Source organism: Martes martes (assembly GCF_963455335.1).
Source record: "Martes martes genome assembly, chromosome: 6".
Taxonomy (NCBI): Eukaryota; Metazoa; Chordata; class Mammalia; order Carnivora; family Mustelidae; genus Martes; species Martes martes.
Window position 1 is genome coordinate 85,265,350 of NC_137893.1, and position 14,493 is coordinate 85,279,842.

The 14,493-nt window shown below is 38.7% G+C and overlaps 1 protein-coding gene across 2 annotated transcripts in view; it reads left to right on the forward strand.

Moving 5' to 3' along the window:
- Positions 1-14,493, forward strand: part of DNAH8 (dynein axonemal heavy chain 8) — a gene marked incomplete at its 3' end in the record, with an annotated part of 317,468 nt that overhangs the window by 134,470 nt on the left and 168,505 nt on the right. For both annotated transcript variants that reach the window (XM_080806629.1, XM_080806628.1), the window contains exons 38-41: positions 2,108-2,332; positions 5,398-5,570; positions 7,166-7,344; positions 13,000-13,187. In XM_080806629.1, the coding sequence (XP_080662755.1) occupies positions 2,108-2,332; positions 5,398-5,570; positions 7,166-7,344; positions 13,000-13,187 (765 nt within the window). The remainder of the gene's footprint in view (positions 1-2,107; positions 2,333-5,397; positions 5,571-7,165; positions 7,345-12,999; positions 13,188-14,493) is intronic.

The window sequence follows — 14,493 nt, forward strand, 5'->3', positions numbered from 1 at the left end:
AAATCATGACTTAATGCACACACAGCGGAGACAGCTGAAATGATAGGAAATTACTTATTCAAATGACACAATTTACTGATATAGAATCAAGCTTTATTAGAGAGAATATTCTGATATTGTATTTAATATTTTTGTATTGTGTAATCTCCTTGGCAAACCTTAATATCCTTCTCAGCTTTATTACCTTTGTGATGAAGCTTTATAAAATATTTGATAAGGTGAGAAAAATAGCTCCTTAGACCAAATCAGAATACCTTCCCTTTCCCAGAAAACTTGACTGCCTGTGTATTCTGAAGGAGATGATCAGTCTAGTGTAGACAGAGCAGTTAGCATTGTGTGGAGAACTGAAAGCAAGTTCAGAGCAGGCATGAAGTTGAGCAAGGATAGAGCAGGAAAGTTGACCAGCCGTCAGGATTTTCTATAGTGTGTATACAACACAAACGAGGAGATGAAATTTTAAACAATTTTAGTGGGCGAACTTCAGTTATTTGGAAAAATTGCTTTAAGGAGTAATGGGGATATATATTCATCCAATATCTATTCTATACATACATGTTCATTCAGTATATACATTACTTATTTCAACCATCTGGAAATGATGACTTAATATTTTAGTGTATTCCCTTCTATCCTTTTCCCCGTGTTTATTACAAGTAGCGAGTAACAGAGTAACATCGAGGAGAATGAGCATTCTTGTTTTGTTTTCATTTTAATGAGATGTCCTCCAGTTTTCACCCTTGAGTGTCCTGCCTTCTTAAACTGAGTTAAAAAACACACTTTAAACTTTTCTTGGTGACTGAGGATAGTCATTTTATTTTTAAGTAATCTCTATACCCAACCTGAGGCTTGGTTTATACAACCCTGAGATCAAGGGTTGCATGCTTTGAGCCAGCCAGGCTTTTAAAGATTAGTTTTCAGACTTTACCACTAAGCAGTGATTTCTCAAAGAGTGTGGGTCTGTGTCTCTAAATCAGAGAGGCTTACACTGCTGGGTATTTTTGTTTTTGCTTTTGTTTGTTTTTTGTTTTTTTGTTGTTGTTGTTTTGTTTTTTGTTTTGTTTTTCCTCTCTTGTGCCATCTTCTGCTTCTTTCAGAGTCAGAATTGACTTGTTACTGGGAGCTTCCTGACGTGGGAGGTTTCCTCCACATCGGTTTGCTCTCACCTCAGTCAGGTGCCTTCATTTGTCTTCATCTGCAGACCAGGATTGACCACTGCTCTAGCACAAAACATTCTGCAGTCTTGAGGAGGCAGGGATAAGGAAAGGGTTATATTCGTGTCTTAGCCACATTAATACCTTGCCCAGCAGTATCCCCATGCCACTCACTCTGCTCTCAGCCCTCCACCAAATGTGAGGTTGCCTTTGGTCCAAATGATCTCGGATCTGTTACTCAATTCTGCGGATGAACAAAAGTTCTTAAAGGGACAGCTGGCGCAGCAAGGTGAGGGTGGGCCTTGTTCCAACAATTTTATTTCTTTCCCAGGGTAGAAGTTGTAGGCAAGGTGACAGTCACAACTTCCCTATGCCATCATCAGGAGAAAAAGGACTAGCTTCTTCCCCTTCTCATTTTCTGTCTCTCTCTCTCTCTCCTACAGATAAATATATATAGAGAGAAGTAGATGTAGGGAAAGATACAGATGATAGAGGGAGTGGGAGATTAATAAAGGAGAAAATGTACTGTTTCTAGAAGTTGCAAAGACAACTTTGGGAAATCTTCCTGCAGAAGAATACACAACAATGAGTCTAGTAATTCCACTTGCTTTTGTTGGTGAAGAAAAATCATCATATGGAGCTATCTGGTTGTCTCATACCCTCTATAGACAAATTTGTTAAGCATCCTTCATAAAATACATACAGCTCCATAAATGATAGCCATTGTTTTCACTACTATTTATCTCTCTGCATTGAAATCATTCGATATCAGCAGTTAGAACTTCAAATGTTTATTTTTTCCCCTTATGGGAGTGGAGAAATGCATGTCTTTTTTGAGTTTAAAGTGGGTCAAACCTTGCTCACTTTCATATTGGATGAGTGACCACCAAATTTTATTGCAGATGTGCTTTAAATAGTTGGCAAATTTACTTATTATTTTTCTTCTGGATGCATAGGTGGGGCTTCTGGGAATTCAGATGTTGTGGACACATGATTCAGAAGAGGCTTTAAATAATGCAAAAGATGACAGGAAAATCATGCACGTGACTAATCAGAAATTTTTGGATATTCTAAATACTCTAATTGGCCAGACAACACACGACCTAAGCAAGTTTGATAGAGTGAAATTTGAAACTCTGATTACCATCCATGTGCATCAGAGAGATATTTTTGATGACTTGGTAAAGTATCTTTTTTTTCTTAAACTAATTTAGTGTACTGATTAAAAACTTAGTGCTCCTAATAATGAGCAATTAGATATTATATATATGCCCTAATGTATATGAACCTTCCACCTACTTGGTCCTTTTCCAAAACTGTCTCCATATATACCACATCTACAACTCTCTCCATTTGGTGGTTTAAACAACCATATATGTACATTCACATATGTCATTCTGAAAGTATGGAACCGACTGATGAGATGTGAACTAACTACTTGTTCCATTACACTAAGTCACCAGGGATATGATACAGTCTAGGTGAGATTGGTCATGAGTTATTTGCTCCATTGAGAAATAAGTTTTGATCAAATAGAATCAAGCTTCAGAGAAGTCTCGTGGACATTTGTCCAGTTGATAGTGTCCAGCAGGGCAGCATGGACTGAATTTGGACAAGGTTGTGTAGGGTGAGAGTAGGAGGGGTGGTATCTGAATTCCCTTCAGAAATAGGGCTCTAAACAGCGGTCTTGAGCCAAAGTTCTCCTAAAGCAGTGGTTATCATTATAGGGTAGCAGCCCAGGAGGCTTTGATAAACACCCATTTGACTATCTTTGTCTTTAAATACCATTGCTTGATTTGATTTGATTTGATTCATCTTAAAAGCATCTCTTTTCTTCACCAGAGACATGTAATTCATGCACCTTGGGGCTCTTTTTTAGAGAATATAATCGATCAGAGACAAATGGTTTCAAACTTGTATCAAAGGTTCTGATCAAGGCACCTGGGTGGCTCAGTTGGTTAAGCATCTGCCTTTGGCTCAGGTCATGATCCTGGGGTCCTGGGATTGAGCCCCGCATTGGGCTCCCTCCTCAGTGAGGAGTCTGCTTCTCCTTCTCCCCCTGCTTGTTCTCTCTCTAATGAATAAATAAAATCTTTAAGAAAAGGAGTTCTATCAGATAAGTTCATATTTATGGAAGGTTGAAGGACATACAGTCCATTTATTCTCCTGGAATCTAGAGCCTAACTTCTCAAAATATTATATGCCAACCAGTTGCATTAGCATCTCCAGGGAGCTTGTTAGAAAAGCAGAATCTCCAGTCCTCTCCTCCACCTCATCCCCCACTGAATGAGAATCTGCATTTCAGGATTCCCAGGTGATTCATAAATGCAGGTTAATGTTGAGGAAACACTGCTCTAGGATTTATCTCTGGATCTTCTGATCATGCCAATCATACTGAGCTGCATACTCAGACCATAGTTCTTTGGCCATCCACAGAGTTGCTTTCAGTAAATTGTAGTTACTGTCATACGTTGGCTTTCTTTGAAGTCCACCTCAAGAAACTCCCGTGAAATCCATTACTGTATCTGCAAAGAGCATGCGGCTAACCTCTCTTAATTACTTTTTTTTTTTTTTAAGATTGTATTGATTTATTTGACAGAGAGAGAATACAAGCAGGCAGAGCAGCAGGCAGGGGGAGAAGGAGAAGCAACTCCCCGGTGAGCAAGGAGCCTGATGTGGGGCTCAATTGTAGGACCCTGAGATCATACCCTGAGCCCAAGGCAAATGCTCAACTGACTGAGCCACCCACGCACCCCCTCTTGCTGACTCTTAAAGCTGAAATACCATGGAAGAAATTTCTTTTAAATCGAAGTGCTGAACAAAGCCTTACTTTACATCCAGAATGGATTTTTAAAAAGAAAACCCTATACACAATTAAAACCACATAACTGTATTCTTTTTGTCTTAATTACTATTGAACTCATGGTCTCTCTGCATCCCAACTAAGATGAGATCTCATGGCTGGCATATTTGCATTTTATTTTTCCATGTGCGATGCTTAGAACAGCCTGATACACGGTAAGAACTCAATCAGTATTAGCTATTATTTTTTCTTCAACTTCCATCTCCTCCTCACCATCTCAAGGGATTGTTGAGAGGAGCTAGTTGACAGTGTCTCCATGGCTGCAGGTCCCGTGTGAGAGAAGGAGTCCCCGGGGGAGACACTGGATCGTGTCACCTGAAAGTTGTTCTTTAAGGTGATGAAAACAAACTGTGATTTAGCCAAGAAGCCAGAATTCCTAAGCGCAGGGGGAAGCAAGACCGTAAAGAAACGATGATAAAAAAGTGAGACTCTTCATCACATGGAGACTTGATTAGGAGGAGACTGGAACATGGCAGGATTGACAGAGGTCAGCTGAATGACCTGGAAGTGAGATGAAATTTAAGAGCAGTGAAGGGGGATCCTTTGCCACTTGCCCCTGTTGATGCACCTAAGTGGGCAGGACCAAATTTTCTCCAAGGTTGCCCATGGAAAATCACGAAGTACCCGAGAATGTGGTTTTGGTGGGATATTGTTCCTAAATGTGCTTCCCTGGTTTCTCTCTCTTGTATACATGGCTGTAGGAGCCCAAGACCTCTTGCTCATAGGTGTACGCTGATGACCTGGCAGATTGGTGGGTTTGGCCACAGTGCTGGTGTAGGAAGGCGTGTATGCATAATTGACCGTACATCTCCCTGCTGATGCCTTCAGTGGCTTCCTTTTGCCACGAGAACACTGTTCAGCTCTGCTTCCATGTCTTGTGAAGCCCCAATTCTCTCTTTCTCTAGAATCCTAGATGCCTCAGCTGTACTGAACTTATTTCCCAAACATGCAGCCAGATCTTCTGAGTCTTTGCCTGGGACATTTTACCCTTTTTAAAAATTTACTTATTTTTTTCTTTCAGTTTTGTTTCCCTGGGTAATTCCTACCATGTTTTCAGAGTTTAGTTTGAATATCCCTTCCAGGACCCCTAGACTACGTTAGGTCCTCTTGCTACATATTTCCATGAACCCTGAATTTCCTTTCATACTTTTTTGCAATTACTTGCTTATCTGTTTGTCTTTTGTCTTCTTTTGTCAGCTCCAGAAGGCAGGAACAAAGCCTGTCTGTGTTCACCCAGCAGTGTCAGGCCCCAGAAGGGACTTAATAAATATATGTTAGATAAATGAGAATCAGTTCACAAATGAGGATAAAAACTGCCCATGTGCTTGTTTTTTATGCTATTGCAATTCAGTATGTAATCTCTTTGCATTTCATGTTTTTAAGGTAAAAATGCATATCAGATCAGTTACTGACTTTGAATGGCTGAAACAGAGTAGATTTTATTTTAAGGAAGATTTGGATCAAACTGTGGTGTCTATTACAGATGTGGATTTTATTTACCAGAATGAATTTCTGGGATGCACTGATCGTCTTGTCATCACTCCCTTAACAGATAGGTAAGACACTCTGTTTTTGTTATGTCATTTTGTAATTAAATGATGTTCTTAACATTGCTTTCAAATTGCATTTGAAATATTAACAAAAGCATATTGCTGTTGCATTAGGTCTATGCTAGCTCATCAAAGTCAGTCTAACAAAGATATAACCAAGGTTATTACTTAAATGTACATGTGCATTACATTTTTGTAAAGCAGAAAAAGATAAAAAGAATGAAAGCAAGCTTGAACACTGACTGTGAGTAATACAGTAATGAATTTTAGATTGCAAGATGGAAAAATATCTCTGGCAACAAAAAAGGAACTCGTTAGAATTACAAAGAAGGAAGGGACTTTGGAGATGATCTGATTTAGTCTCCTGGTTTTCCAAATGTAGAAATGGATACCTAAAGTGAAGTTTCTTGGCCAGGTATGAATAATCAGTCAATGGCTGATCTCCTCACAGTTCTTTCCAGCATGTGACATCAGACAGAACTGGTCCTTTCTCATCTCTACATATCCCACGGCAACCAGTTCAATATGTTATAGATAAAAGATGCTCAGTAAGTGTTTGTAGAATTGACTTAAATTGAGTCACAGAATGATTAATTCTGCTGTTAATTTAAATAGAATTGTCTGCAGGTAAAATTATGGTGCAGATTATGTCTTTAGTCTCTCAATTCATCCAACCTCCTTCTGTATGCCCAGTGCTATTGTAGCATAAACTTGTCCACGTGTTTCCTCTTCCACTGAGGTTTACATATAAAGCTTCATATCTCAGGAAGCTTCACTAAGTTTTACTTGGCTCTGAAACAAACATAACTTAAGCTGGATCATGGATACAAGAAGATTCATTATATTATTATTTTTTTTTACTTACCTCAATGAGTGAAACGTTTCATAGTAAAATGATTTATTTGCAGTGGCGTCCTGGAGTTAACTCATACCAGCTTTTTTTTTTTTTTAATTTAAATATTTTATTTATTTATTTGGAAGAGAGAGAGCACAAGATGGGAGAGGGTCAGAGGGAGAATCAGACTCCCCACTGAGCAAGGAGCCCAAGGTAGGGCTTGATCCTGGGACTCCAGGATCATGGCCAGAGCCAAAGGCAGTCGCTTAACCAACTGAGCTACCCAGGTGCCCTTGTACCAGCCTTTGAGAGTCAACAGTATGCATCTCTTCCCAGTTTTGTGATATCACATCGGTAGCCTTTCATGGCCCTGGTGGAAATATTTATACCACTGTAATTGGCAAACATGAAAATAAGATTGATTGATTGATTGATTGCTTGATTTCCTGGAGAGCCAGTTGTTCATCATCTGCCAGCATACGATGGCTTATTTGGTTCTCTGACTTGTGATTTATCCTGACCACAGTGCAGGGAAGGCCTGAAGGTTTTAAGTCAGGGTTGAGGAGTTTAGAAAGCTTGTCCCAAGAAATGTTTGCAATCACTGTACTACTTCTAGTGAATATCAAGTGCTCCAGCCTCTTTTATGTGAGCAGCTCGAATTCTCAAATAAACAGGCCATTCCAGTCACATTCGACTTTGGTTTGTGCTTTAGGGCAGTAATAAGCTCTCCCACACTCCCGGTGATTTCTCTGATTCCCATTTGCAGATGCTATATCACCTTAGCGCAGGCTTTGGGAATGAACATGGGAGGTGCTCCAGCGGGACCTGCAGGCACTGGCAAAACAGAAACTACAAAAGACATGGGAAGATGTTTAGGGAAATATGTGGTCGTGTTTAACTGCTCAGATCAAATGGATTTCCGAGGGCTGGGACGGATTTTTAAAGGCAAGTGTCAAACACTGTTAAATCATTGTTGGTGAATGTGTTTTTATTGCTCTTCAACATTATTTTCTGATATTAACCTAAAGGGATATTATTCCACCTCACCAAAATGAGTATAGGTTGGTGCATAGGATATTGCCATTTTTCTGCGTCAAAAATGGCTGGATGTCATCAATTTCATATGGTCCAATGCTATTGCTGGCATTCTAGTCCATGAGTTGAATGTGTATTGGATTGTGAAAATAGAATCAATTTATTATTGCCTGAAACAGTGGTGGAGGGGATAAGATCAAGATAGCAAACCCATGACACATGTGGCTTCCCTTCCTGCATTAAATCCCATTGAAATGAAAGATATCATTTAGGACAGAATTTAGAGATGGTGGTATTGGTGTGGGGATTGATAAATGGACCAGTGGAATATAATAGAGAATGCAAAAAAATGGGCCAAGGACATTTGACATATGGCAAAGGTGGTATTGTAAATCAGTGATGAAGAGATAGACTTTACTATAAATCATTCTGGGACAAGAGATGATTAATATTTAACAATGGAAATCGGATCCCTACACACATAAAAATTGGATGCCTACACCATATATAAAATCAGTTCTGGGATGAAATACCTGAATGTGGTGGGCAAAAACCATACAGTTTTTAGAAGGTAATAAATGAAAATATCCTTAATACAAAAATCACAAGCCATAAAGGAAAGACTGACAAATTGCTTATCCTCAATCAAAAGCTTCTCTTTATTGGTGGATACCAGAGGGAGAAAAGCCATGCCAGAAATTTGGAAAGGCATTAGCAACCTATGTTACCTACAAAGGATTAAGATCCCAAATATATGACTAATGCCCATGAATGAATGAATGAAAACAGAGAAAAAGTCTTGAATAGACTTTTCACATGTCACCAGCAATGGAAGAATTACAAATCTTAAAGTGATTCCATTTTGTACACACCGGATTGAAAAAATTTAAGCGTGACATTTTGACCATTGGTAAGGGATAGCATAACAGAAACAATCATCAGCTCCCGGTAGGAGTGTAAAAGTTGTTTGGGAAAAAACAGCACCATGTGTATTCTCATCTGTCCCACCTCCTGGTCTATAGTCAGATAAATGACACTTGTGCACTGGGGTTTGTGTGTAGATGTTCTCTGCAGCATTGCTTAAGACAATAAACAACCAGGGCGCCTGGGTGGCTCAGTGGGTTAAGCCTCTGCCTTCGGCTCAGGTCATGGTCTCAGGGTCCTAGGATCGAGTCCCGCATCGGGCTCTCTACTTGGCGGGGGGCCTGCTTCCTCCTCTCTCTCTCTGCCTGCCTCTCTGCCTACTTGTGATTTCTCTCCGTCAAATAAATAAATAAAATCTTTAAAAAAAAAAAAAAAGACAACAAACAACGGGAAACACCTCTAGTGTCCTCTTCAGTGGAGTAGATGCATACACACATCAATTGGGAGAATATAATTTATATATTATGTATCCAGGAAGGAAAAATATAATGTATATATGTGGATTTGTGTATAACAGTGCTATGGAGCAGTAAAAAGGAGTAACTACAAGATGGTGTGTTGACATAGAGCAGCCTTACAGATATAATTCAGAGTGAAGGAAGCTGGTCTCACAAAAATACATGTAGTATGATTAAATTTATTTAAAATTCAAAAATTGGATAATGCTGAAAATATGTATCATTCGGATATGTATACAGAAATAGTAAAAAGGCAAAGAAAAGCAAGAGTATGATGGTCACACATTTCAGACTAGCAGTGCCTCCCTCTGGGAAGGAAGAAAGGAGATATAGTAGGGGAGAAATGCACTGGAGCTTCCTTGCATAAAAATCATGAGTCACCCATGCAGCCCTTTCTTTCTTTCTTTTTTTAAAAAATTAACATATAATGTATTATTTGTATCAGGGGCACAGGTCTGTGATTCATCAGTTCTACACAATACATAGTGCTCACCATAGCACATACCCTCCCCAATGTCCATCACCAACCACTCCATCCCTCTACCCCTCTCCCCTCCAACAACCCTCAGTTTGTTTCCTGAGCTTAAGAGTCTTTTATGGTTTGTCTCCCTCTCTGGTTTCGTCTTGTTTCATTTTTCCCTCCCTTCGCTATGATCCTCTATCTTGTTTTTCAAATTCCTCATATCAGTGAGACCGTATGATGTTTGTCTTTCTCTGATTGACTTATTTTGCTTAGCATAATACCCTCTAGTTCCATCCGTGTCATTGAAAATGTCAAGATTTCAGGTTTTTTGTTGAGTATATAATATCCCATTGTATATATATACCACATCTTTTTAATCCATTCATCTGTTGATGGACATCTAGGCTCTTTCCATAGTTTGGCTATTGTGGACATTTCTGCTATGAACATTGGGGTACACGTGCCCCTTTGGATCACTACATTTGTATCTTTAGGCTAAATACCTAGTAGTGCAATTGCTGGGTCATAGAGTAGCTCTATTTTCAACTTTCTGAGGAACCTCTACTCTTTTCCAGAGTGTAGCCCTTCCCTTAAATACAATTTGAGAATATTCCTGTAATAGATACCATGAGATTTCACATCCAGCTCTCACTTTAATATATGTACATAACATCTGAAATACATATATACAAATACATAGTCATACATACATATATTTACATGTATATGATGCACAGTCTTTTTCTTTTAAGATTTTTATTTATTTATTTGACAGAGATCACAAGCAGGCAGAGAGGCAGGCAGAGAGAGGAGGAGGGGAAGCAGGCTCTGAGCAGAGAGCCGGATGCAGGGCTCAATCCCAGGGCCCTGGGATCATGAACACAGCCAAAGGCAGAGGCTTTAACCCACCGAGCCACCCAGGCGCCCCTGATGCACAGTCTTTGTGTGATATTTTTCCACTTAAGAAAGAGAACAAAACACAAGCTATAGACTGGGAGAAGATATTTTAACATGTATAGCTGACAAGAAACTAATACCCAGCATTAAAGAAGATTTTCTTTGATAAAAAAAACAAAATAAAGTAAAAATGAGATACCAATCTCACTCCTTCCAGATTGGCAGAAATGGAAAAGTCTGGCCAAACCACTATTGGTAAGGATATATAGAAATATATACTTCTTACCTGTGTGTAGACTGGTAGAGCTGCTTCTGAGAACAGCCTGGCAGCAGGTGGTAAATGTGAAGATGCACATACTCTCTTTGACCCAGAATTTCCATTCCTCACACACGTTGTAAGAAGACATGAGTCAGATTGATACATTGTTACAGCAAATTATTAGCAGCGACCCAAATACCCCTTGAAAGGAGACTGGAATTTTAAACTGGCATATTTATGCAATGGAATACTGTACAGTATAACATTTAAGATAGTGAATTATATCGATGTGTATCAGCTTAGATAAATCTCAGAAAAATAATATGGAACAAAAAATAATAATAATATGGAACAAATAAATCAAATTTCAGGAGGAGATATGCAGTATTTTATAGATAGCCACATGTAGATAGATACATATACAAATCTTGAATAAGCAAAATACACAGTGTTCATGAATACATGCATAGGAGCAGTCTTTTAAAGCATGAATTTGGGATACAGCCATTGAATTTGGGATACAGGTTATCTCTGGAGAAGGAGGGAGTATAGATCTAAGAGAAACATACATGGATTTGAACTGCAGTTCTAATATTTTATTCTTTAGAATGAAATTTGAAGCAAATTATTAAGGTTTCACAGGTAGGTGCATGGGCATTCACTAAATTATTTTTTATAATTGCCTGTTAAGCCATTTATGAACCCTGAGAATTACTTCCATAACCAGAGAGAACGGTTCTTCTGTGGATGACTCCTAGCTTAAAGGCTGGGGATGGGTGAGAGCAGCAGACTAGAGCACATAGTAAATCTAAAGAGTGCTAAAATGATAACAGATGACAGAGCAAAAGAAAAGGATGTGGCTATGTCCAGTAGTTTTCCTCTGTATAAAAGTTGTAAGTCGGCTCTCAGAAGTGGGAGTCCTGTCAAAGATAAAGATGGGGTCCATACAGATGATGGATTAGTACTCAGCCATCAGAAAGGATGAATACCCAACTTTGGCATCAACATGGATGGAACTGGAGGAGATTATGCTGAGTGAAATAAGTCCAGCAGAGAAAGTTAATTATCATATGGTTTCACTTACTTGTGGAACATAAGGAATAGCATGGAGGGCATTAGGAGAAGGAAGGGGAAAATGAAGGGGGGAAACCAGAGGGGGAGATGAACCATGAGAGACTCTGGACTCTGGGAAACAAATTGAAGGTTTTAGAGGGGAGGGGGGGGGATGGGTAAGCCCAGTGATGGGTATTAAGGAGGGCACAGATTGCATGGAGCACTGGGTGTTATGTACAAACAATGAATCATGGAACACTACATCAAAAACTAATGGTGTACTGTATGGTGACCAACATAACATAAGATTTTTTTAAAAAATTAAAAAAATTTTAAAAAAGACTTGGGTGGGGGCTTGTGTTCCAGAGGCAAGCAGAGCACGAGGTCAGATTACAAAGCTCCAGACCCAGAGGGAAGCTCTCCTGCCTCTCCCATTCTTTCCCCCAAATCACCAGGGGCAGACATGCATCTTGCAAACAAAAATTGGCATTTGGGATAAGGCAATACACACATATGCAGAGATAACAAAGTCGTAAAAAATATTTGAAGAAATTCGGGAGGCATTCCAAACAACTAAGAGACCTACTGACAACTAAATGGATTAATAGAGGAAACAGGAGAAAACAGTAAGTAAAATCAGTAGCTTCAGGGGGATTCAAGAACTCATAACATACAACTGATAGAAGAAAAACAGTCTGCTAGGAAAAAAATAACAACTGGAATAATAAATAAATTAATGATTTAAAAACCTCTTTTGAGTTAAATGATCTATCCAAGAGAATAAATACATTGTAGAGAGAAATGGGAAGTTTGCCAGAAAAGCCTGAGGGTCACAGGGATAAATACAAACGTTCCAAACTCCATATAATGGAAATTCCCAAAAGAAAGAAAAGAAAAACTGGGGGTAAAGGGGGAACAATCATAAAAGGAAGACCATTTTATGCAGCTGAAGATAATGAGGGTTTTCATCCTTAGAGATAAGACAGGAGCAATGTTCTTCATAATACTTCTTTTTTGTATCGAGTTTGTAAGGAATAAATATCCCTTTGACTATTTTCTGTCTCACCCAGCATCCCCACATGTCTCTCATTGCAACAGGAAAGAAACAGAGTGATCTGACCCAGACATTTTTGTCAGTTTCATTTTGTCAGTTTCCCCAAACATAAGGGCTCTTTCAGCCCCCATCCCCACTGGAAGTGGGGCTTCCAAGCTGAATCAACATTTATCATCACCCAGCATCCCTGGGCATAATGACGTGTCATTATTTCATTATTATCCTTTGATTTTGGCAGTGCACAAATTTCCTTGTTTCCAGGATGATGTACAATTACTTAAACCTCTCTATGTCGCTGGAATTAGATATGTCTTTACAAACAACCAGATTTGACACTTTATATAAGTTGTATTTCAATATATAGTTGTTTGAGAGCATTTTAGAGAAGTGCTTCTTCTTCTTGGTAGCAGGTATATTACAAAGTAAAACTTTTCAAATCAACTGTTTTTCCTGCCAGGTCTTGCGCAATCTGGTTCTTGGGGCTGTTTTGATGAGTTTAACAGAATTGAATTACCTGTGTTATCAGTGGCAGCCCAACAGATTTATATTGTTTTGACAGCAAGAAAAGAGAGAAAAAAACAGTTCATTTTTTCTGATGGTGATTGTGTTGATCTGAATCCAGAATTTGGAATCTTCCTAACGATGGTGAGAACATGATCTTTAAATACAATGGGATTGGTTTAATTGCTATAGACTTAAATGAAAGAAAGCATATATTAGTTAGTAAATGATGGACAATTCAGAGGTCATGAGTGATTCTCTCTCTTCATATGATTTTTTGAGTACTAAAAATAGCCCAGAGAGAAGATAAAATAGTAATAGGTTAATGAAAATACTAGCAATTGTTTAGTGAGTACTTGTAATGTGTAAGGTGCAGGGCTAAACGTTTTCTGTATTGTATCCAACCGGCTAGCTACAGTAACAACCCCCACATCTCAGCGGCTCAAAACCTCAAAGATTCATCTCTCCCTCATGTCACGTTTTTATATGTTCTTTATATAGTTAAATCTCTACATTGTAAGATAACATGTAATCTAAATTTTAAGTGTCTCAGTGGACAAAGATAAATTATAGAAAGCAAAATCAGGAAGTTTTCTGATAAGATTTATTGTAACCAAACCTAAGCAAAACAGTTGAAAGTAAAAAATAATCCAGAAGTGATTAGTTATAACTCAGGTAATGGGATGAATGAATTTATTGTGTGATACTATGGTGTAGAGTAATTTAAAAGAAGAGTAACAGTCTCCATGGATTAAGAATAATATTGGAAATATCAATTAGATATTGCATTAGGCTATAAATAACTGAGACATGAAAAAGTGTCTTAACGCATAGTGATTTATTCTCTTAAGATCCTCCCATGTTTCTATACCATCATGATTTCCATCTTCAGTTTACCTTATGACCCAAGGTGCTATAGAAGCATCTGTCTTGCTGCAGCCAGTTAATTGAATCAACTCCCTTCAAGCAAGCATCAAAGACACTGTGTGCCCCTTTGCATCTCATGGTGTCAAATTTAATCACACCAGCTACAAGGCAGACTGGGAAATGTAGTTTTTATTCTGGGTGGTGATACACCCAGTTTGCAGCTGGGGTCCTGTGACTGAGAAAAGAAAAAAGAAGGAGCAATGGGAGGCAACCAGCCACTTCTGTATTCTCAGCACTGAGCAAGATGTCTGGACAGAGGACAGTACCCAAGAAATGCTCAGGGACTGAAGGTTTCCAAAAATAACTGACCCCTCTTTGCCTTACTAATCTTTGAACCCCAAACCTCTCTCTTGGAGCTTTTGGATCTTGCCTATCCTCAACCTATTGATACTTGTGAGTCCTTAGCTCCCTTTCCACTTCTACTTTTGTCCTTTCTACTATTTTTCTGATCATTCCCGTCTTTATTTCCCCTCACCACTTTGGTTTTTAGTTTTTTTTTTTTTAAATAGTCAGCCAGAGAAGT